General features: G+C 33.5%; 4 protein-coding genes, 1 non-coding gene and 1 pseudogene across 6 annotated transcripts; 3 read left to right on the top strand and 3 right to left on the bottom strand.

The window, feature by feature from the left end:
* Positions 1-3,173: 3,173 nt before the first annotated feature.
* On the top strand, positions 3,174-6,183 carry LOC106448729. The gene is made up of 9 exons (XM_022718843.2): positions 3,174-4,012; positions 4,131-4,398; positions 4,494-4,608; positions 4,682-4,806; positions 4,912-4,993; positions 5,084-5,195; positions 5,277-5,440; positions 5,505-5,625; positions 5,736-6,183. Exons 1-9 carry the CDS (start codon positions 3,671-3,673, stop codon positions 6,021-6,023), a joined length of 1,617 nt encoding a protein of 538 aa, XP_022574564.2. The 5' UTR covers positions 3,174-3,670; the 3' UTR covers positions 6,024-6,183.
* An 11,093-nt stretch (positions 6,184-17,276) lies between these two features.
* On the top strand, positions 17,277-19,502 carry LOC106448730 (annotated as a pseudogene).
* Positions 19,503-19,677: 175 nt separating this feature from the next.
* On the bottom strand, positions 19,678-20,585 carry LOC125608046 (protein TsetseEP-like). Its single transcript, XM_048777811.1, has one exon. The coding sequence runs from the start codon at positions 20,366-20,368 to the stop codon at positions 19,805-19,807; it is 564 nt and encodes a 187-aa protein (XP_048633768.1). The 5' UTR covers positions 20,369-20,585; the 3' UTR covers positions 19,678-19,804.
* Positions 20,586-21,491: 906 nt separating this feature from the next.
* On the top strand, positions 21,492-22,272 carry BNAA04G28390D. 2 transcript variants are annotated; one of them, XM_022718232.2, is made up of 3 exons: positions 21,492-21,625; positions 21,697-21,816; positions 21,974-22,272. In XM_022718232.2, the coding sequence occupies exons 1-3, from the start codon at positions 21,605-21,607 to the stop codon at positions 22,103-22,105; spliced, it is 273 nt and encodes a 90-aa protein (XP_022573953.1). In that variant the 5' UTR covers positions 21,492-21,604; the 3' UTR covers positions 22,106-22,272. The 2 variants fall into 2 exon arrangements, with proteins under 2 accessions (XP_022573953.1, XP_013744169.1); XM_013888715.3 differs by having other exon boundaries at positions 21,494-21,625; positions 21,989-22,272.
* Positions 22,273-22,408: 136 nt separating this feature from the next.
* Positions 22,409-23,043, bottom strand: BNAA04G28410D. Its single transcript, XR_007339067.1, has one exon. It is a non-coding gene; the product is annotated as a glyoxylase I 4 (transcript).
* Positions 23,044-23,288: 245 nt separating this feature from the next.
* LOC125575082 lies at positions 23,289-23,870 on the bottom strand. Its single transcript, XM_048777810.1, has one exon. The coding sequence runs from the start codon at positions 23,760-23,762 to the stop codon at positions 23,415-23,417; it is 348 nt and encodes a 115-aa protein (XP_048633767.1). The 5' UTR covers positions 23,763-23,870; the 3' UTR covers positions 23,289-23,414.
* Between the last annotated feature and the right edge of the window lie 843 nt (positions 23,871-24,713).

Here is a 24,713-nt window from a genome sequence, read left to right as displayed (position 1 = left end):
TTCAAAAAATGAGAAGAATCAAATCTACATAGTATGATAAAACCAGCGCTGCATTAGACCTGAGAGTTTGTGGCCAGCTTTATACTTTAGTGATGATATACGGTTTCGCACCGCCTTGTCTATCATAGAGCACATAGCACCTGCTGCCATCCAACTTGTATGGTGTCTTCTCGCATTTCGCTCCCTCCATAAGTGATATATAGTCGTCTGAAAGAGCAATTTGATAAGGATGGTGTCAAGACTACTTCCCCCGAAACCCTGCAGAAAGGTCAGAGTCAAGTGCCAGTCCGGATCAGTATGAGTGCCAAGAATTCGATTGGCCAGTCCATGCCACACCGTAAAGGAATACGGACATGCAAAGAAAATGTGATCCCTTGTCTCATCTTGTTCTCCACATAAAGGGCACCCTTGAATCATACCCCAAGCACGCATCCTATCTCCAGTTGACAACCGGTTCTTCACCGCTAGCCAAGTGATAAAAGAGAACCGAGGCACCCCCTGTGTGAACCAGACTACGTTGCTCCACCCCACTGGGTCTCTTTTATTGCGTATTTGCTCCCAAGTTTTTGAATTTGAGAACGAGTCTTGATAATCATCGTCACCAAACTTCCAGAGAACTACATCTTCCCCACTTTGAGGATCAGGGACCGGTTGATCTATAATGGTAGTATAGAGGTCGTGATAGTGTCTACTTCTCTGTCCTCGAATAGACCAATCATTCTCAGATACCGCATCATTAACCGTGGCTCGACGAGGTAGCCCAAGATATGGTGTTCCCGCTGCACCTGTAATATCAATTAGACGCCCCATATCTAACCAATTGTCAAACCAAAAATAGGTAGAGTTCCCATCATGAATCTCAAACTTTAGAAATTCGTATGCCACACCACGCAACTTAAGAAGTTTTCTCCACATCCACGAGCCTTTTTGAGTGTCCCTAACATTCCAAAAGGAGCTATCTTTGAGCAGATAATGCTTAACTCAACAGACCTACAGTGATGAATGCTGAGTAAACAGACGCCAAACAAGCTTTAAGGCAAATACCACTGAGGAATCCCTCAGTCTTCTTACTCCCAGACCACCCTCCTTCTTTGGGCAACAAAGGTCTGCCCAGCTGACCTTAGCTTTATGAGTTTGTGTGGGTGATCCTGACCAATGAAAAGCGCAGCACATACTTTCAATAGTGTCAAGGCATTTAGCAGGAAGCAAAAATGCTGAGCTCCAAAAGTTGACTGTACTCGTGATAACTGAGTTGATGAGTTGAAGCCGTCCAGCAAATGATAAGCTTTTGTTGGACCAACTAAGCATTCTACTACGCACCTTGTCTACCAACGGTTCATAATCAAGAGGTGTTAAAGATTTAGTCGTCAGAGGCATACCTAAGTATCGGATAGGAAGGGATCCAGCACTGATACCCAGGCTCGCCGCTGCTGCAAGGAGGGGTGCCACGTCCAGTCCAGATGCAAAAATAGTGGATTTAGTAGCATTGATGTGTAATCCTGACATAGTCGGAAAGTTCTGCATGACCTCCACTACGCCTTGAAGGGAAGCAACTGTACCATTTGTGAACACAACTATGTCATCTGCAAAACTCAAATGAGTAAGCTTGACACCTTGACATTGCGGATGATATTGAAACCTCCCAGCCTCTGCTGCCTTGTTGAGTAGCTTAGATAGCACATTACTCAGGATAACATATAAGTATGGCGATAGCGAACAACCCTGCCTGATGCCCCTAGCACTGGTAAAGAATCCCTCGAGACTACCATTAACGGAGATAGAAAATGCTGCTGTAGAGATGCATAGTCGAATCCAATGAACAAATTGAAGCGGAAGACCCATTGCTTTCAAAATTGAGGTAATAAAAGACCATTTAACAGTGTCAAAAGCCTTTGAGATGTCAAATTTAATAGCACTTCTCTGTGTAGTAGAGGTTTTGTGGTAGCCATTCACCAGCTCCGATGCTAACAACACATTTTCCTGAAGAAGTCTACCCGTGATGAAAGCACTCTGATTTGGTTCGACTGCATCCGGAAAGATGACTTTCAGCCTGTTCGCGAGAACCTTAGAGATGACCTTATAGAGCAGGTTACAACAGGCAATGGGGCGAAAATCTTTCATCTTCTCAGCATTCTCAGTCTTGGGGATAAGGGAGAGTATCGTCGCGTTTATACCTGACGGTAAGAACCCAAAAAGGAAAAAAGACTGGATCGCTGTGATGAAATTCTGACCAATCACTTTCCAGGCAGCAATATAAAACTCCTTAGTAAATCCATCTGGTCCAGAAACTTTATCGTTGGGGAGAGATAGGAGGGCCGCGTAGATTTCTTGAGCAGTGACTGGAGATACCAAGGAAGTCGAAGCAGCAGTAGGGCATCTATACATTAATAAATCCTGCAGAGACTCAATCGAAATCTCCTCTGTTAACTCCTGCGCCTGCAGAAAACGTTGAAAATGGGCGACTGCTTCTCTTTTAATGTCACTAGGAGCCGTGAGCACTTCCCCTTGCTCTGATACCAGCCTGCGGATGGTGTTTCGGGCAGCTCTAGCTTGAACCGATCAATGAAAAAAAGATGTGTTCTGGTCTCCTGCTTGAAGCCAACGAATACATGACTTCTGCCTATAAAACTTCTCCTCAATACGAGCCAGTTTATTCCACTTGTCAGAAGCTTCTGCTGCTTGCACAAAATTTTCTGGTGTAGGATCAAACAATACCCTGTTCTGGCACTCACACAATTCCTCAAAAGCTTGTTTAGTTCGGTTGGGAAGGTCTCCATAATGCGTACGATTCAAAGTTCACAGGACCGGCTTTAGCATTTTCAGCTTTTGTGGAAAGAGGATAGTGCTGTACGAGAGTGGAACAACCTAGGAGTTGAGCTCCATGTTTCCTGAATAGTTTGCAAAAACTCCTCATTTTCTGCCAAGAAATTAAAAAAGCGGAAAGGTTTCCTCACATCATCATGTACTCCAGATAGTCTGATCAAACACCTAAGGTGTTGCTTATCATTATTGATGTTCTAATAATCTATGTCCCGACAAATAAATAAGTAGAGAAACTAAGGTGTTGAATGGAAAATGGGCTAAAAACGTTGTCACACAAGTAAGTGTATGGTACGTATTTTATTCCTCCATTCACCAATTTGTTTAAATTGCCAACATATCCATTTTATTAATCAAAACTATACTAAAAGCCAGATATAAAGCCCTCTGAGAGGGTCCACGTCGGACTGGAAATTCGTCCAGTAATAATGCAGCAAATAGCCACGTCATCGGCGAGTTAAGTTGGTTTGGGCTGTTGATGTTTTCGGCCTGTTTTATTTGGATGTTCTGAGCCCACTCTCTGCTGGCCCGTGTCTTAAGTGTTGTTATCGTAACCCTAATACGTTCTCCAATCTTCCATCTCTCTTTCTGACTTTCATCTCTTCCATCTCTCTTTTCTCCAAATCTGTAATCTTCCATCTCTCTTTTCGACTTCCATCTCTTCCATCTCTCTCTCTCCTCCAAATCCGTTTTACTGAGTAATAACGCCAGTAACTCCTCTAATCAAATCTTGGCTAAGCTCATTCAATGGATCCTTTCGCATTCCTCTCCATTTTCCTATTTATAAATCTGTTTTCTCATCTTATGTTTTCTATCAAGATTGATAACTTTCTCTCTAACATTCATCACGATGGACCACACCGGAAAATCTCCGATCTCAACCGACCGCAAGACCAGCGAGAAGACCGTCGACTCCTCCGCGTCTGTGAAACCAAACGGGAAGTCCATTGCTACCTCCGCGACTGTGATGAAACCTACCGAGAAGGCTGCTGTTTCGTCTGCCAATCCGATGAACCCAGATGTTGCTACTGCTCTCTCCCCCGCGCATGCCGACCAAGTGATGTTGTTCAGAGATGTTTCACACGGCCCACGCGAAGCTGACTTGAGGTTTCGTTTGATTCACTTCTGGGAAGCTCGCAATCCAAACACGAAAATCCTGATTGGACAAGAGATGCTCCTTATCGACGAAGAGGTTTGTCTTTTTAGCTTCTTCCTCTTGCTTTAATATTGGTCGGTTGATAGAGTATGGATTTTTAACTCTTCCTCTTGCTTTAGTATGATATTAATCGATGATTTGTATTTGTTCACAGGGAACCGTGATTCAGGGTTTTATCCCAGCCGGACGTGTTGGGATATTTGATCTGGTAGCTGGTTCTGTGTATAACCTGAGCAACTTTTTTGGATCCAGGAGCAAAGAGCAATATCGGGTTGCTGATCATGTCGCCACCGTATCATTTTCTTGGAACTCTTCTTTGTCAGTGCTTGAGAACCCTCCGGTTTTGATTCCAGACGATAGGTTCAGGTTCCACAGCTATGAGGAGTTTAGGGCCAATTGTGACTCCAGGGGTGATCTTTATGGTAAGACATGTTTGATTATTTAGATTATATGACACATTTGGTATATTATGTGAGTTGATGTTTGATGTCTGCGTATTTAAATTGTTCTATCTCAGATTACGTTGGCCACATGAAGCTGGTGAATGGGCAGACTATCACGGACCATATGATTCTTGACGAAGTTGATATAGCAGAGAAGCGGCATTTATGTGTTCATGTTCAGACACATGAGTAAGTTTTTTCTACTGTTATTGCTTTCATTGTTTTGTATGCTATTTTTAACACATGTTTTTGTGTTATGTAGCGGACCGGTGATGAAGCTTTATTTGTGGGACAAGGCTGCTGCCGATTTCTGCCAGAAATTCAAGTCGTATGGAAACACCCCAAGCGTTCTTTTGGTCACCACTGTGAACCCTAAACACCTTGGAGGTTAGTAGTCTTTCAGTTGGAACTGTATCAGTCATTCTTTTGTTGTTAGATTAGGCGTAGTAATGCATGTTTTAATAATTACATTGGTTCATTTCGTATTAACAGGCACCCTTGCTCTCACTTCTATGTCGTCATCTCGGGTGTTTATGGATGCCGATGTTCAGCCTACTAAAGATTATCTTGCATGGTAGACAAATATGTATTTAGTTCTTTGTTCGTTTTTTTAAACATTTCATGCGGTTTTTCTAACGTATTTGAGCTCCTGTCTTTTTCTCAGGTTGAATTCCAACTCTGATATTGCTAATAGGGTTGTAGCTGAGGTAGTCACTAAGCCTGAGCCAGTTACTCTTGAAGAGCTATTCTCTTACATCAGGCAAGACTCTTCTAAGGTATAAGCATTGTTCTGTTTTTGCGTTCGTTTCTATGCGTTTGGGTATTTACTGGGCTTATTTTATTTTTCCACAATGAAGGTTGCTTGGTTTGAGTGCATGGCGACTATAGATGATGTTGTCCAGGGTTTTGCATGGTATTACATTTCCTGCGGTGGATGTAATAGCAAGGCAGTCAAAGGGCATACTTCTTTGATTTGCAACAACAAGAAGTGTGTGAAGACTGAATTCACAGGCGTACCTCAGTAAGTGCTGAGTCTTTTCATCTATGTTTTGGCAGCGTTAGTATCTAATCTTCTTTTGTTGTAGGTACCTCACGAGGATATCTGTGTATGATAAGACTGAGCAAGCAGTTTTTGTCATTCTTGGTGATGCTGGCAAGGAGCTGACTGGTAAACATGCAGCAGAGTTGGTTGCTAATTACTTTGAGGTATTTTCAGATCTGTCTATATATAGCAAATAGGTTTGGGTTACGGGAAAGTAGTTATGACATCATCGATTATATTATCTCAACTCATGTGAATTTTGCTTGAATGTTAGGCTAATGATGGAGTAGGAGCTGATCACCGCGTGCCTGTTCCGCAAGCTCTACTTGATACAATAGGGCAGACACGCAAGTTTATTGTGAAGGTCTCGGATCATAATCTGACTGGCAAGACTCAGACCATAACCGTCACCAAGATACTCCCACCAGACGCCCCACTGCGGTCGACTGTAGGTGTTGGGTCTGGTTCTTCAGGAAGCTCTGGAGATACTGCAGCTGATAAGAACAGAAAAGCCGTTGAGATCCTTGAGGCAGATGAAGCAAAACGTCCCAAGAGTGGCTAATTGGTTTTCTACTTATCTTCTTATGCAGTGATTGCTTTGTTGCTGCATTCCAAGACGTTTTTTTATGTTTCTCTTTTGGCTTTGTGTTTTTTTCCTTTCGGACTTCTGGCTTTTGACTTTTATGTTTAAGTTTTTTAATACAATTTCGTTATATGGTTTCTTCTTATCCTTCTGAGCAATTTACATATTGTATTATAATCTTTACATATTGTATTGTGATCTTTTATGTATTGTATTTACCTATGCTGCAATTTGGTGTGATGAGGACAGGTTGCTACGAGTCTTTTAAGTTTGTGATTATTCACAGACATAAAGGAGGACAGCTCTATCTTCTCAGGTTCGTTTCTTGGAGCAGAAGGTAGTAGTAGTAAAGATAAAACTCCACTTCTGACATTTTTTGTTTACGATACTTCCAAAATTTAGGAAAATTTTGATTTGATTGTTCCAATTGTCTCAAATGATGCAGTGTGCAGATGCTTGAAGAGGAGGTGAGAATCAGAAGAAACTAAACGCTCACGTATTGTGAATACGCACACACGTTTAGCCATTACTAACACCCACCATTAATCATCACCATGGAGCATCATCGCACGAGCAGTGATCCAAAAAGACAGGATTGACTTTGCGCTCCATCTATATGCACCACTCTATTTGCATTGTTTTTTTCTGATTTAATATTTATGCACTTTCTTTGTATATTAATTATTGGAAAATTTATAATTTGCGTTCTCTATTTAAAAAAAAAAAAAAACAAATCAATAAATTTGTGCTAAAAAAGTTATATTATCACAATTTACATTTTAGATCTGTGCTATTTAGACATACATAGCATGGTGGAAACCTGATCAATTTAACATATTTATTTGAAACATGTTTTAGACAAAAATAAGAATAATTATAATCAGATTGCATATAATTCTTAACAACGTTCCAACCCCATGTTTTCGTTAGCATTTATATAAATCTATATATAAATACATATGCACGCAGATGTATGTATAAATACATGTATTAAATGACTATATAGTATCAAATTAATTAAAACTATACATCAAATGACAAACTAGAATAAGATAAAAATTAATAGCTAAATATTATACTTTTTTTTTGCTAATTTAAGATAAACAGCTAATTGATTTTCACCATGCGAATAATTCAGACGTCCACACGCAAAAAAAGAAAACGAGATCGTCCACGTGGGTGACGTACGAAATCGAAAGGTATGTACATACTCTCAAAAATATTTTCTCTACATAATACTAAAACTATGCAAATTTACAGTTCATCTGATTAATGATCGACCAACATTCAAACAAAAATATTATGGCTGTAAGTTTATTCTCTCACTCAAAGAGATCCCATCACATCCACACGACCTCTTTTTCGGTTGTTCACCATCTTATCTATGATTTCTACATTCCATCTTTTTTTTTTTGTTGAATAAGAGTTTACATGAGATTGTTCGCAGATTTATACTAAAAGACATGATTTATATCTATCGTCTAAATTTTCAATCTCAAACTTATTAATATGAAAACTTAATAACTGTAAAACCAAACAAAATTTATACAGTAATAATTATAAGTTTACAATTGTTTTACATAAAAATAAATAACCAAGACAAAGAACATATATAAATCTTAACTAATAATTAGTCAACGTTTTATTAATCTTACTAATATCCTATATAAAATTTCAATAAAATAAAAAAAATTAATTTAAATAGTTTTAAATTTGCATTTATTTTATAATTGTATAACTAATAATTTGCTAATTTTAAAATAAAAATATAAAAATTAAATTAATAGTATAGGAAAAAATCCGGACGTAGCCATCATTAAAAATATTTGTCGAACATAATTTATAAAAATCTATATAATGATTTCATATTCTTATATAAAACATTATAGTCGTATATAAAGAATTACAAAATTGTATTGGTATTTCCTGAAGCGGATCGACCAAAGGTTTCAGCTCGAGAAGGCTATGAAGATTCTCCCAAGCGGGTCGGATGAAGGTTAGAGATGGATTCAGATCACCCGGTTTGGTTTAATGTCAAAATGCACAAATATTTAGAAAATAAGCTGTGAATTGTTTTGCTTCGGCTTTAATTGTTTTGCTATATATCTATTTTCAAAGCACTAAATGAAATCTTTAGAAAATTTGATTTTTAAAATTAATATATTATTTTTTTTCAAAAAAAATTTATACTATATCTTTAATTTTAAAAGATAAAATATGATTGTTTTAAAAATAAAAATTTTAGAAAAAAGTGGATGTCTAAAACATTTACCACCATTACCAATCAACCCCTGAGTTTATTCATTTCAAATTCGTTGGAGAACATGATAAATCAATTTCCGTATTATTACTTATGTTTTTGGTAGTCAATTTTGAAATAATACATATACATGCTTTTATAAAAAATAAACAAGCTAAAATTAATTAAAAATTATAAGAAGAAATTTACCCGGGCGTAGCCCGGACAAAGACCCTAGTTAATATAATATTGATAAATCACGTACAGTTCAAACATGCGAACATAAATTGTGGATTGTCTACTACAGTATATATTCAGAAAATTAAAGTGTTTTTAGTGGTTCTTATGTTTCTATATTTAGTGTTATTTAAGATACTATATGTTATTAAAATGGTTTTTAAATATATAAAAGCTAAACAAAATAAAAATTCATTATTTAGACACTAAATATAATTAAAATAGTAGATAAAAATTTTATTTTATATTTTCATATATATATATATATATATATATACATGGGTAATGTTTTATATTTTTTGAATCATTTTTGTCAAATCAAAATATTATGTATTAAATATTTTAAAATCTAATTATACATACAACTATTAATACAATTTTAGCTTTTTCAAAATTCAGTTTAAGATTATAATTTATAATATAATAATATGAATCTTATTAGCTAATATCATTTTTTTTATAAATATCTGATAAAATATATAAATAATAAATATTCTAATTTTATAAATTTATTATGTAATAAATTTTTCCATTTTATAAAATTTATTATATATAATTTCTTTTTGTTTTATAAAAATTTTTGTTTAAATTTGTATAGTAATTAAACAAATACTATATACATAAATTCTAAAATAGTATTAAATAAATCACTTAGTACAAAAAGTTTTACTGCATAAATTTTACTCTAGAAATACTATCCACTCAAAAAATTAGTACAACATATTGTATCGGCTGGAATTAAATCTCATCGTATACATAGTTGAGAAAAAAAATGTTAGAATTCATCACTCTGAACTTAACTTTAATGATACAGATGAGACTCTTTTGTCGAAGTATTCCACAAACAGCTTGACAAAAATTAGCGGTTAGGACGATATATTTGGTCTTTAGATATATAGCAGAACATATGGAACCAAGATAAGATATGGGGTGGACAAAACTAGAAGCTTTACAACTTTATTAGTTTTTATTATGTCTTTATTTAATCATAATATCAAAAGTCATATTAAGACAAAGTCCAAAAACCTACGTTTCTTAGAATGTTGTTTGATGGATATAAAGAAATATTTAAAGTTATAGGCCAAATAATTTGAACTATCTATATAACTGAATAAGATATTATATTATATTCATATTTATTTTTAGGATTAAAACTCAAGTTTCTTTTAAGTATAATATTCCAAGTATAATATAAAATCAAATTTGAATTTAAGGAACCATCATTTTTAATAAGAATTAATACTTCTATATTAAATAACAAAAAATAACAAATTAATCGATTTCAAAATTAGTTAAACTCCATCAAAATTAAACATTATTCATTCGATATTTTATCACGAAAATTATAATAAAAGTTCATTTATAGAAAATAATTAAGAAAAGTATATTGTAAATGTGTGCATAAAATGCCAGTTTAAACAAATATATTCATTGATTCTTATAAAGAATCGGTCATGTCACATTTCATGAGTTTAAGTGTCTAATTCATTAATTTATAAAAAACTTAAATATATTATATATTAAATATATTTATATAAATAAGTAAAACTAAAATATACTTACTCAGCATTCAACAGAAATATACTGAGGTGATGATTGTTTGTTTGGCTCCTAGATTTTAGATTTTACTTTTTGCTTTTCAATTTTTGGATTTTAGAATTTTGATTTTTGGTTTTTGATTTTGCAGTAGATTTTAGTTTTACAAAAAACTTGAATGGTAATTTAGATTTTGGTTTCTAGTTTTTGGATTTTTGCTTTAAAATAATAAAATAAAATAATATTAATGGTAAAATATATGTTCTGTAAATAATACAATAAAAATACTATTACCAAGACACACATAATATTGGTTTTGGGATAATCTACTTTACCAAAATCTAGACTATGAATAATTATATTTTATACTGACAGAATTAAAATAATTATATATTTTTTAAATGGTAAAAAGGCATAATTGTTTTTGTAATGTTATTAAATAAAAACTGGATTAAAATGTAGTAAATATATAGCACATTGAAAATATTTGCTTTTGGATATTAGTTATTTGATTATTCCATAAATATTTGGTTCTAAATTTGATTTGTTATTTATCTAGTTATTTTTTTAATATGATTAAATGTAAATTATTTTTAATAAATGTGACATAATAACTTGAGAAATCAAAATTAAGTATATAGATTATCAATGAAATATGTAGATTGGTTTATTCTGAAATTAAAAGTATATAAATGGTTATTTTCATATTATATTTTGGATGTAAAATATTTATTTAAATTTAGTTATTTGGAATACTTACTATTTGATATTTTGATCACTTCAATCGTTCCTTATTTATTTTTATTATATTAATACATAAATATACAAATATTTTAATAACAAAAAAAATACAAAACCCAACGTGCATTGTTGAGAAAACCAGGAAAATATTGTTTTTTGGTTTTTTCTTAATTACAAAAGCTGGTTTTCTTATATTTTAGGGAATCCATTTTCTCAAAATCTTGATTGGTACAAAAATGGATTTTAGAAAAACAAAAACCAAAAATTGTTTGAAAAACACAAACAGTCAACCTCTGAATATTTTATTTTCTATAATTTGTTGTTGTTTAAGATGGAAGAGAAATATAAATAAATGTGTGTTTCTAATAAATATAAATATTTTAACATAATCTTATTAGTAATATAAATTACATAATTATTAGCTCTTTACTCTTTACCAACTGCAAATAAGTTAGGTTTATATGTATTTTTGTTGTGTTTCTATAGACGTTAAAAATATTTCTAATTGAAGTCAAAACTGTTACTAATAGAGTATATATCACAATTTATTTTAGTTTATATGTTTTCGGTTGTTTATGTACCTCGATTATTAAAATTCATATCTAAGGGTTAACAAACTTTTTTTGTGTCGTGTGTATTTCTGAAACAGTCCTTCATATACTGGTAGACCAATAAATTTCTACAAAAAAAAATTGGGAGCTTAGAAACTACTTTTTACCAGGATCCACAGCTGAGTTATGTTGCATGTATGGATGGCACATGCACACGGTTTGCGTAGTTTGTCAACATGTTAAATAGTAAATAAATAACAAACAAAATTCTAGAGTTATTATGATAATTTTTTATAGAAACTAAAAAAATATCATTGGTTTTCATTTCTTTTTAGCTTTCTCACTCCTTGAAATAGATATAGTGAATGCATGTGGAGATGTATAAGAGTGTGAAGGAGACAATGATAAACTAGAATAAAATGGCGCAGTCTTTTCAGTTTTCGCATGGTTCTTTTCTCATTGCATCCAAACCCACATATGGTTCTATTTTGTGATATTAATTCTTCAAACGGATAAAATATTTAGCTTAGAAAAAGATTTACTCGTTAACTAGATATAGATAGTTAAGTGTTTTCTGGTATATATTTATTTATTTTTTGATTAATCGGCAGATCTACTAAACCTATTGAAAAAGTAGAATAATTTCCAAATGCATGTGCAACCTACTAATGGATTCTCTATCTAAATATTCAAATAGACCATAAACAACAGATCTATATCCGTGCGGCCACGTAATGTACATTTTGTTTTTTTTTTAAAGAATTTTTCAGTATATTGTATTACCAACTTACAATGTTACCACATATGATGCCTGCTATTGATAAAAAAAAAGAAATATTTTTGTGGCACGAAACAAGTTAAAATACAAATAATTTCAATTAAATATAAAACTATGTCTTTGCATAAATTTTAGCGAGAGAAGAAATATGTTTTTATTTGAAGGAAGCAAGAATCATTCATACTAACATTTATCTTAGCATATCCATAGACAGTAATATATGAAACGGGTTACGCTGTATTCACAACATCCGTTAGTACTTACATATAATGAGAATAGATTCAGCAAAAAATAACCGATTGTCTGGAACTTTGTGGTTAAATAGTAAGTAAAAAAGTTTGGAATGTTAACACATTTCATATTAGATTTACTTGCTATACGAAACTAAATCATATGTTACTTCGACACCTTATATCAATATAGGCATTGCTTTCGGCTCATTTAAATATTCGGAAAAAGAATATATCCATAGGTTATACTAGGCGTGGACACTTTACCAGATATTCGAAGCTGCATCCGAATCCGATCCGAAAAATTCGAACCGAAATCCAAACCGAAGTAGCAAAATATCTGAATGGATATTGAATTAGGAGATATTGGATATCCGAACCCGAACAGATAATATCCGAACTCAAATGGATATCCGAAGATAACTGAACATATGTATAATTAACCTTTTATTTCTAGTTTATATCTTTCATTTTATATAAAATATTTATATTGATACTACATATACTTTAAGTTCATATGATATACATACAATTACGGAAAAAATGATTTGCTACTCACTTAAAATGCATGTACAACTTTTTATTTCAAGAATTAAAAAAAAAATACATCCATAATTAAAAAAATAACCAAATTAATGTCTTTTTAGTTTTAAAATGTTACGTCCAAATCTATTAACCATTTAATTTATTAAAAATAAAAAAAATTAGTTAAGTGAAAGTTATATTTTTAAATATAAGAAATTTGAGAAATGATTTTTTTTTTTAAATCTAAATATTTGAACCGGATCTGAAATAACTGAATCCGAACTAAAAGTATCTGAACTCAATCCAAAGTACAGAAATACCGAACGGGTTCTACACCTTGATACCAAAATAGCCAAAAATTCAAAATACCCAATCCGAACCCGAACGGTACCTGAACGCCCATCCCTAGACTATATCTTATTTTGGGAATTAGTTTGAACTTTTTTATATGTCTGGAATATCCACATATTAATTAAAAAAGAAAAAAAAGCTACCAATTCTCTTTTCTATTTGCACTACAAATGTATATCCAAAATAGTGTCCCATCGAGATCGATGAATTAATATATATATATATATATATCTTGACTCGTGTAAATAGACTTTAAGGTCTATCTTGACAAAATCAAAACTACAAATAAATCAGTCAAAAATAAAACTACAAATAATTCCTGGCAGAAATGCTTTTTTTTTTGTCTAGGTGAGCGCAAGACTAGACTTGTTACTAGTGTCCAAGAAGTGAAACAACGCGGTTTCATTCCTTCTAAAAAGATTATAATTAATTATTTCACTCTTCTAATTAATAATATTTTATCTTCTTCTGAGTGTTTTTCTTCTGTCTGCATTTTGAAACTTACATGTGTGTGGATTGATTTTCCATACAAATTACAAAAGGTCATTTTGACGATCAGCTTAACTTTTGTTTTTGGTGTAGCATCTTAAATTGTTTTGACCAAGGGCAGATTTTTAAGTTTAATAACTGAAGACATAACATTAACAACAAAATGGTCAACAAACTACTATAAACATTTATCCCAAAATAAAAAACTGGATATCGCAAAAATAAAATTTATTAAATACAATTATTAAATTACTTTAAATCCTAAACACTAAACTCTTAACCAAAATAGAATATATGTATATATTGTATAATTAATATATATATATATATATATACACAAAAGTTTCAATTTTTGGTGTTTATTAATTTAATATATCTATTTAAAATTCTAGTTATAATTAATGATATAATTATCTTTTAATATATTAATAAATTATATAGTATATTTTCATTTTTTGTTATTTTGGAAGATAAATTATTTTAATCTAATATCAGTGAAAATGGATTCTACACACTAGATAGTTTTAAGAAATTTCAAAGTTAATTTATAAATAAATTGACAAGAAGGTCTTCTTTCAAACATATATAAATTAGGGTATAGTTAACAATCTATTCTATTAAAATAAAAATATTTTGAAATTAATATCGCATTTCTGTGTGTTTTATAGAAAATACAACTGTTTTCTTATTATCTTTAGGACTTTCCTTGTAAACAAATTACTCATTATTTATACATTAAACCGTTTAAGTAAAATACATTATCATGCATGAAGTTATATTATCATCTAGTGAAAATTTATAATTTTTATAATTTTATTATTTACATAACTAATTAAATTCATAAATAATATTATAAATAAACAGTTTTCTGTTTTAATTTTTGAAATAAAAATTATATTAATTTATAGAGTTTTGCTAAACTAAAGATTAGTTAAATATCATCCACCGTCATAATATGCTGAATTATTAAAAAATATAATGCATTTGTGAAAATTAAATGATCAGTACATCTTACATTTTTATATCTACAAGATAACAAGACTAAAACAATATATTATATAAAATGATTAAAAATAAAAAGTTAAAATTATTTTTATATTAAATTGTGGTTCAAAATCTAATGATAAATTAAAATTGAAACAATTAAGATCAGTTAAATACATTTGTTACTTTTAAAACAATACTAGATCTTGACCTGTGCCTCCGCACGGGTATTTGTTTTTGATTTTTGTAAACGTTTAAAAATTAAATACATACATTATTGTACTAATTAAATTAGAAGATGCTAATTAATTAAATATAATTGAGTTGGTTTTATTATTCTGAAAATTTTAGACGATTTTGATTAATTTAATTTTTAATAAACCAATAAATTAATCTGATCATTTAATCTATTTTATAGTTTTTTATGGATTACGAAATTGACTTTTTGATTTTGATTTTTTAAATAAATGAATGATTGTATATCTTTTAAATTTATTAGATAGCTAAATATTAGGCAATTTCATAACAATTTTAATGAAAATTGCTATTTATAAGGCCAATGGCATTGGATGGTAATTATTAAGGAAAATTTAGGATTAAAATTTATTTATACTTCAGTTTTAATAGTTTAGATATTTAATTGAGAGCTAAAAATAAATAAAAAGAATATTGGAGCCGTGAATTCAATTAACTCAGCATAACGGGACGTGGTTTGCCCAATTTGGCTTGAAGTTATAACTATATTTTTCTCAAAAAAAGAAATCCATATTTCACTGAGGGCACGTGCACCCATAGTTTTCAAGCTGAAACTGCCCCTGATTTTGACTACCTAATATTTTAATAAATTGTTCTCAGGCTAGCACCTCAAGCCACTGTCTATTATACATGGCGCGAGAAGACGAGAGACAACATACACAGCGAAGTGGACACCAAACCAGCTTGCAAAAGTAATAGAGAAGACCATTAGAGCATCAGCAATCCTGATACCCTCTCTCTCGATAACCAAGGTAAGTTTTCTTCTTATTTTATTATTTTTATTTTTTATTCAGTTTAAAAAAAAAAGAAAAAGAGAGCCAATCGCGGGTTTCTACGTGGCAATAGGACCCGCGCACAGTGAAAAATCAGTGGAAGATTAATCTTTAGCTAAGGATTAATTTGGCATATATTTTTAAATATAGAGGGTCCCACAAATTATTATAATAAGTTTAATGCTAAATATTTTGTTAAAAATCACTATTGGAAGTGGTCTTAGGCAAAGGATTGTATCTAGTCAATACCATGAGCAGAAAGGACTCGCAGGATTGTTGCAGCGTTGGTTTGGTGCTCACATTGAGCAAGGATATGAGTTTAGAACGTAAATATTTTGTTTTTAGATTTATTTTGTAAATAACCATTCATTTTTTCATAATGATCAATAAATTTAACTTTTCATCAAAAAAAATTGTTCTTAGCATAAAAAAGATTTAATGTGTGGAGAAAAAAAGAATTTTATGTTATTACTAATTTTTTTTGTCAGAATACTAAACTTTGTAGTTGTTAAAGAATGATATTACTTAAATAGTTTTATGTAAACTATATATCGACATACCCGCGTTATGTGCATGTTTTTGTTTATTTTTCCTTAAAAGTAATGAATTGTATATATGTCAGGTTTAAGATTGCCAAAAATAGTAATGAAAAAATTTAACAATCGTGGTATTCTGGTTATAGTGGAACTCAAAAGGAAATGGAATGTTCATGAATGATGAACCCCAGGTTTTAACGGAAGATATTTCAGAGCCTTCTAAAATCAATACAATCATATTCGCCATCGTATGGCTGGCACAGTTTTTTTTTTTGTTTTTTTGTTATTCAACCCAATTTCCTAATAATCAATCTATACACAATCATCCGAACTCCCAAATCCACAAATCATAACCTTAACCTAATAGTTTGTTTCTTCTTTTGTCAATGAGGTCCTCCCACATACGTGGAGAAGAGGTGACCTCCCAAAACCACTAAACCAGAATTGTGCGGCACAGTGATATTTTTGCTCACAAGATAGCTCTCTATTATATTTTAGATTTATACGGTCACCGACCACTAGGTCATCTCGGTCGGGTTAGCCCTGTCCATTTTTAGAAAGTACTATCGTTGAGCCTTCGTTTCTCCTTTTTAGGAGACGTTAGTTCCATTTCCATTATATTCGTTAACTATTTTATTTCGAAAAGGATTATATTCGTTAACTTCTCAAGTTCAAATTTTTTTTTTACTTTTCTCAAATTTACCAACTCTCTAGTCGCGATATAAGCTGGGGTGTACAAAACGCATAGTTTTTTAATAATCTTACATTTTCTGAATAACCGGGGTTCATCATTCATGAACAATTACGTAAAATATACATTTCGCTGTATATTATGAAGTAATATAATTTCCAACAATGAAACGTCAAAATGGAAAACGATAGTAAACTCTTAATTAGAAACAAATTGTTAAATATTCAAAAAATGGAAATAACAAAATTGGTAAAATGACAAATCAGGAGAATTAACAATAACGACTAAAGTTCATACTGTATAAATATATACATGAATGATCAAGAAGTTGCATTGTGTCTCAAAACCTAAAGATCTTATTCGATCACCATGTCTTATGCAACCAGAATGATGAGTGTTACACTCTCTCTTCAAATCATTACAGCTTTTCTCTTTATTACCGCCACAGCCTCATTACCTCCAAGCGGCTTCACCATGGACCTAATCCACCGTCGCACCAATTCATCTTCTTCTCGACGCTCTAATACTTATGATCAACTCCGATCATCTCCTTACGCCGACATCTTCTTTCAAGCCTCCGAGTATCTTATGAAACTCAAAATCGGTACTCCTCCTGTCGAGATTGACGCAATCTTAGACACAGGAAGCGAGATCATATGGACACAATGTTTGCCTTGTCTTAACTGCTACAAACAACGCAATCCAATATTCGACCCTTCCAAGTCCTCCACCTACAAAGAGCAATTAAAGTGCATTACCCCTAACCCCTCTTGTGATTATACTTTGCTATACGGGGACCAAAGCTACTCCAGAGGAAGCTTAGCAACCGAGACCGTCACCATCCAATCCACTTCTGGCCACTCCTATGTAATGCCTGAAACCGTTATTGGATGTTCGCACAACAGCTCAGGGTTTAGAACAACCGCTTCGGGCATTGTTGGTCTAAGTTGGAAATCTTTATCTCTCATCTCTCAGATGGGCAAAAACATGCACGGTGCCTTTTCTTACTGCTTCTCCCCTGAGGGAAAAAGTAAGATCAGCTTTGGAAGTAATGCTATTGTGTCAGGGAACGGGACTGTATCAACACCTATGTTTACGAAGAAGGAGAAACCCGGTTTCTATTACCTAAACCTAGACGCGGTCAGCGTTGGGGAGGCACGCGTTGAAACATTGGGGACCCCGTTTCACGCCGTAGACGGTAACATATTAATAGACTCTGGAACCACTTTAACCTATTTGCCCGCAAGCTACTGCAGCCTAGTGAGGGAGTCAGTGGAGAAGGTTGTGACTGCGGAACGAGTAACTTTCTCGGACATCGACAAACTTTGCTACAAAACGAATACGATGGATATCTTTCCAGTGATCACAATGCATTTCAGTGGAGGTGCAGATCTTGTTTTGGATAAAAACAATACGTATATGGCTAATGGACAAGCCATTTGTCTCATGATTATGTGTGGTCCGGTAACACCAATTGCTGAAAAAGCTGTCTTTGGCAACAGAGCACAGAACAACTTCTTGGTTGGTTACGATCATTCTTCACTACAGGTTTCGTTTAAACCCACCGATTGTGGTGTTACACAAGACATGCCAAGAGACTCAACTTCTGCAGCGTCGTTTTTACAGTTAAACATTAAGTTTGTTTTATTTATAGTTGTCCTTTCACTAATAAGACTATAAAGAATGGTTTGTTTTATTTATATATATATGTCCTTTCATTAATAATAATACCATAGAGAATGGATTTGTTTTATTTAATTTGTCCTTTAGTTAGACCATAAAGAATGTATTTGTTTTATTTAATTTGTCCTTTCGTTAACTTTCACGCTTTCTTACTAGATGCAAAAATGGTATATTTCTTTTGAATAAATTTAACATATATTAAAAAAAAAAGACAATAGAGAAATGGATTTGTTTTGAACATCAGTATGCACTAGTATGACCCTTTAGACGTAGCTTCATCATGACATATCTCCAAGAATTCCTCCATCACTTTTCTCGCTTTTTCCATTGATGATGTAGGAAGATACTCATTTGGTTCTTGATTATTCTTTGGTTGAACATCTTCTTCGTTACCTTCAACTCGGTTGTATTCAAACTTAAAATTATCATTTTGGAAATATTTGAGCCATGTGATCAGATGTGATTCTGAGCTTGGAAGGTGAGCTGTCCTCTGAAAATTCCCCATATCTCTGCGATCCATTCCAAATTGTTTAGAAAGCTTGTTTTGGAATACAAAAGTTGAACCAGATTGATCTAAACCTGGTTCAATTATTTTCAAGAAATACAAAACCAGTTCAAGTGAATTTTAATTGACTTCATGGGTACATTCAGATTGTTGATGTTGGTCATCTAACAACCAATCAGAGTTTTGGTTCTGTTTGACATCATTTTAAAACCGGTTTTAGTCACAATCTCTATAAAGACAGGGAGTACCAACTCAAACATAATGTATAAAACATAAACAATGTAGTTTTAGTATCCAATGTAAACATCTGAACCTTTTGGAACTATCAAAGCCATGGCCGTTGAACTCTTTCCTCACACTGACCACGAGGGCCAGATCTAAGCACAGTCTAATGAAATATTGGATTTTATCCCCAAAAATTTTAGATATAAGCTTTCAAATTATGCCAAAAAAAATTATGAAAATTCTTGAGAAATGTTTTAGATCTGGCTCTACTTACCACTGGGACATATAGTAAATGCTCCTTAAGAGGTAATATATAATAATATAAACTCTACTAAGAGATGAAAGATTCCTCATGTAGCGCCACCAAAAACAACAATGTATGAAAAATTGTATATGTTTCTTAATCCAAAAAAAAAAAACAAGAAAACAGTTTAAAGAAACTCTCCTTGGAAATAAGTGTAACGAGCTCTGGTTAAGTTATCTCTACGTTTCTTGTAAACAATAGCTCCCATTACAATGGCTCCTACTCCAAGTATAGCTCCAATGGCGATCCCAGCTTTTTCCAATCCACTCATCCCGCTTTCTTCTTCTTTCTCGAACTCATCACCATCCTCGCTTGCTTTGATATCGTCTGGTTTTCGCTCTTCTGCCGCAGGAGACGGCGTCGGAGAAGGGAAATACTCTGTCTCCGGCTCTGAATCCTCATGGGAATCGTCCTTTGACGGAGTGGGAACAGGCGCTGGTTCAGTAGATGGAGATGGTGACGGTTGAGGAGGAGGTGGTGGAGGAGAATCCGCTAGGGGCTCATGTCTTGGTGATGAAGCTGGTGGCGGAAGGGAATCCGTTTCTGGTGGTGACGGAGATGAATGTGATTCCGGTGGCAGAGGAGAATCACGTCCTGGCGAGATAGCCGGAGAGGGAGACTCCTCCTCAGCGCTCGTGAGAAGACACATTGATAGAATAACAATGAAACAGAGCCTTTTCGCGGTCGTCATGGCGATTCAATATAAGCTTCTATTGTCTTTGAGAAAGCTACGAAGAAGGAGAGAATGAATGTGGAACAAGATGAATCATTGCATGTTTCATGTTAAGTTAAAACGGTTGACAAATACTCAAAACTAGTTGTATTTTTAATTCATATATCATTTATTTTGTTTAATGATGTTGCTGCTACCCATGTCGAACGCATTAAGCCTGCTTCATTATTCAAACTTGGCTGCATGTATTTTCTTAATTTAAAAGACAACACTGGTGCATGTATTTGTTCAACTTGGGTAGTAATACTCTCATTCGTTCTTAAAATATGTAACCCGAATTTGAAAGTCTTGAACCAGTGGCGTGTCAGACCCTCCAAAGGAAGGAAGGAGACGTGTATGTCTGGGAAAAAAAAAATCAGAAATTCGAGATCTGAACCAAAAAACTTGAATCCATATCCGAATCAAGCTGTAATATAACAAGATATTATCAACAAAAAAAAAGATATTATCAAAATATGCTTAATATATATTTTTAAAATAAATAAATAAATTTGAATCTAATATTTAAATATAATTATACATTAATATGTTATTACTTTTATTTAAAAAGGAAAAATAAAATATAATGATATTTGTATACATATATATATAATTTAATAAATGATTTAAACACTAAAATATTTTATAGATAATTGTGATTGCGAGTATCTTTATAAAACATACACGATATTTTGATCAAAATGCGAAACGAAGTATAAAACACGGTTTATCTCATTTCGATTACAAAAGAATATAAAAAATAAACTTTGACTAATATGAAATGGGTTGACAAAAAGTTAATATTAACATTTTATCATAAATGATTACGTGCTTGTGCAGATAAAAGATATAGTGTTTGTTTATTTCTTCAGTATACTCACCTTTCGGTTGAACATAAGAAAAAGAAATGCCAATGTATCGTACAGTATATAATTACACTTCTTATTCAAGAATTTTCCTGAAATATTCAGGAAATTCTTAACATGTTAACTCATCTCATGTGAAATTATTATCACATAAACAATAGTTCCCTTTATATTGTGTGATACTGTGATAGAGGGTAGCAATGTACATCTTGTGAAAAAAAAAAGAGTATTTGGTCAACTATAATGGGCTAAGGCCCAAATCAGGCCCACTCTATTGCGTGATTCGTCGTCTGCAGTACATTTTCCCCAGAAAATCAAAGCTCGAGAGAGAGAGAGAGAGAGTTTGACGATGATCAGCATTCTCGCTCAGGTTCTCCTCTTTCATCTCTCAGAATTGATCTGATGTATTGTTATAAATAATATATTATTCGTATATTACAGGAGCGTCTTGTCGGCGCCACGCTTGGCAGCGCCTTGACTGGATTCATCGTCCTCGAGCAGCGAAAACGCATCCATGAATCCCTCGCCCTTCCTAAATCTCAATCCATGGATCAATCTCAGGTTCTATTTTGTCACAAATCCCTAGATATCATCGTCCAATTTCTGGTTTGTTCTCAGTTCCGGTTTAGGCTAACCAAGACGCTCGCTGCATTGATATAGAGTCTAGCTGGGTTAATATATGAACTTCTGGTTACAGTTTAGAGATCATAAGTTGCAGTATGTTTGTTTCCAGGTGAGAGATGGCATGTTGGGGAAGCAATATCGGATGGAATTTGCATCTCTGTGGAACAAAGCTGTCGACCAGACATTTGAGCCTGCTATTGAGTATCTTAGTTCTCGTAAATGGTAGAGAGATTTGATTCAACTCACTTTTCGATTCCTACCCCCTTTTTTTAATTAGATACTATGAATATTTGGGGCTTGTCTTGAATACTGCACCATCCTTGCTTTCTTGAGAAGAGAGTTGTTGTATTTACTGAAAATGTTAACATGGGTTTTATTATTCGTTTAGCTGAATGATTGTGACCCGTTATCTTGTGTAGTCATCTGTTATCGGCAGGTGATCAATATCTGGCCATGCGGTAAGCAGTCGAAATACGTTACTCTAGTATTAAACCACTGCATGTGGAAATTTAGATAAGAGTTGCAAATGGAATGGATGGAGTTTGTGATCATCCATACAAAACAGTAGTTAATATAGCAGTGGTTTTGGCACAATACAAGAACAGGAACACAAGAAAAAAAAAAAGAGTCTAGATAGTATCAAAAATTGGTCTGAGGCAGCCTATTAGCATCCTCACGGTCTAATCTTCCAGGGATTGCAACAGATGGTGCACGTCGATCACCCGGGAGATGTATAGCATCAGCTGAGTTGCGCTCGAGATTCTCGCAGTTACAAATCTCGACCATGAAACCAACCATCCGGGTTATTAAAGAAGAGCTGGTCGATAGCTGCGTCTTCCTGGTCTCTTCATCTACTTGACATTCACTTCCTTGAGCCTCTTTTCCAAATGGTCCGTGTTTGAAGAGGGCAACTTTTCTTCGTCTTTGACTTGCACCAAATGGATCCCAACAGCACCGCTGAAGTCCAGCGACGCAGGACGCTCTGTCTCCACGAATCCCAACACTTTTGTGTAGAACTCTAGAGACTTTTTAACGTCTATGCAAAGTCTTGAGACATGGTTTAACGCCATCAATGGCGGCCTTGATTCATTCTTCTCCATTAGATTTCCAGAAATGGCTTTGGTCTAGAGGAAAGAACTATCTTAAAAGCGGGAGCGGTCGAAGGTTGAAAGTGACATGTGGCTGAATAGGGAGCTTGCACGTTTGAGCACAAATTGGCTCACGTGTCACTCTTCAACTTTTGTCCAAACTGAAGATTGGGGAACTTATTCTCCCTGTTTTGCAAGAAGTGTGAGCAAAGGCTTGTTAATATAAACCAAAAATCTTTTAAATAGTTTCCTAAATGAATAAACTTGTCTAAGATCAGTAGCCATTGTTGCTTGCTTAACACTCTTAACCGGGCCTGACAATAAACAGTCAGATACTCTTCTTTTAACCACTGCATATGAAATTTATAGTGAAGAAAAGAAAACACATTTTAACTCGAACTCTAGCTATATTGCTCTATCATAATATGAGTTTAAAACACTAATGGTTCACATCAGCATGGGAAACACAAGTCCAAATATGATCATGACCGCACCACCAGCTCCCATTCCGGTTCTGGAACCAATTGACATTGTTGCTATCTCGCTTTGCTGTTCTTTTGCAGAACCTCCTTGAATCTTCGCAGCCACAGGGAGAGGCGAGCAGCCGGATTCAGCGCAAGGGTCTAACGTGGCATCCGGGTTTTCTGGTTGTGCATGGAAGAAGTCAAATTCAGAAGGTGAAAACGCCACTGGGGTCTCATAAGCCAACCCGTGAGGAGCTCGGTCTTGCGCTAAGGCGATGTTTGTGATGAGTAGAGAAGAGAGGAAGAAGATGAGACAAGTCTTTGTATTCATTTCTCTCACTTACCTTAAATCTGTTTGTTGAAAATGTAGAAGGCTATAGTTGTTGAGCGGGTGGAGCTAGTGTGGTGTGTTTGTTGAGACTTTGAGGTAAGTTTTGGTATTTATAAGGTGATTGTGTAACAAAGTGGTTGTTGTGACTCGTTTTGGGTAGTGAGAAAGATTTTAGAGATTTACAGAATTAGGGAACAAAATGATTTCTCATGATATCTCATGAGACCTTTCCCGGACTTATTATTTTTTCTCTTTATATGGTCCTACAATCTTTTGGTTTTCTTGTTCTAAACCCAATGTCTCAAGATTTATGTGAAAACCGATCTTGTTTTTTTACCCAATAAACACAAGATTGGTGAATGAAGGTAACATGCTGAGTTTATGCTTTTAACTAAACTACTAATTAGAAATTATGAGTAGATCTGGTCCTATATAAGATATTTAATTACTACCGTTAGTTGGTAGCATCATCGTCTTTTTAATTAAGGCATAATTAGGAAGTAGAAGAATGAAAAGTAGGAACCATCATTAAACTTTGGCATCCTATAATTAAATTCAAGTTCTTCCCTTGAAGGATCAGCAACAACTTTTATTGTGGTTATATGAGTGAGTGAGTGTAATAATAACACACCTGCCTTAGAATACAAAATCGATCTCTTATTTATAATGGCACGAGAGGGGTCAAGCATGCATCTTTTAGCTTCACGCCTCAATTTATGTTGTGAGTTTTGTTCACGAGATTGAATCTTGTAAGTTACGTTTGTTTATTTGATCTGATTGGGTTCTTAAGAAAATTAGGTTCTAGTCATGCATTTATATATGAAATAATCACCTAAAAAGGAATTAGGATCTGTTCTCATGTGCTTCATAGATTGTGAGCTTGTTATTTATTCATTGTTATTTTTTTTTGTGGAGTTGCGTTGATTACAAATAATATATACTATTTCATCT

Source organism: Brassica napus, chromosome A4 (genome assembly GCF_020379485.1).
Source record: "Brassica napus cultivar Da-Ae chromosome A4, Da-Ae, whole genome shotgun sequence".
Taxonomy (NCBI): Eukaryota; Viridiplantae; Streptophyta; class Magnoliopsida; order Brassicales; family Brassicaceae; genus Brassica; species Brassica napus.
This window is presented reverse-complemented; position numbering and strand designations above follow the sequence as displayed.

Excerpts from the sequence above, each read along its gene's own strand:
- LOC106448729 (XM_022718843.2), top strand. The coding sequence starts at position 3,671 with ATGGACCACACCGGAAAATCTCCGATCTCAACCGACCGCAAGACCAGC. Across the intron at positions 4,609-4,681 it reads GTTCATGTTCAGACACATGA|CGGACCGGTGATGAAGCTTT; the intron begins GTAAGTTTTTTC and ends TGTGTTATGTAG. Across the intron at positions 4,994-5,083 it reads ACTAAAGATTATCTTGCATG|GTTGAATTCCAACTCTGATA; the intron begins GTAGACAAATAT and ends TCTTTTTCTCAG.
- LOC125608046 (XM_048777811.1), bottom strand. The coding sequence starts at position 20,368 with ATGACGACCGCGAAAAGGCTCTGTTTCATTGTTATTCTATCAATGTGT.
- BNAA04G28390D (XM_022718232.2), top strand. The coding sequence starts at position 21,605 with ATGATCAGCATTCTCGCTCAG. Across the intron at positions 21,626-21,696 it reads TGATCAGCATTCTCGCTCAG|GAGCGTCTTGTCGGCGCCAC; the intron begins GTTCTCCTCTTT and ends CGTATATTACAG. Across the intron at positions 21,817-21,973 it reads AATCCATGGATCAATCTCAG|TATGTTTGTTTCCAGGTGAG; the intron begins GTTCTATTTTGT and ends CATAAGTTGCAG.
- LOC125575082 (XM_048777810.1), bottom strand. The coding sequence starts at position 23,762 with ATGAATACAAAGACTTGTCTCATCTTCTTCCTCTCTTCTCTACTCATC.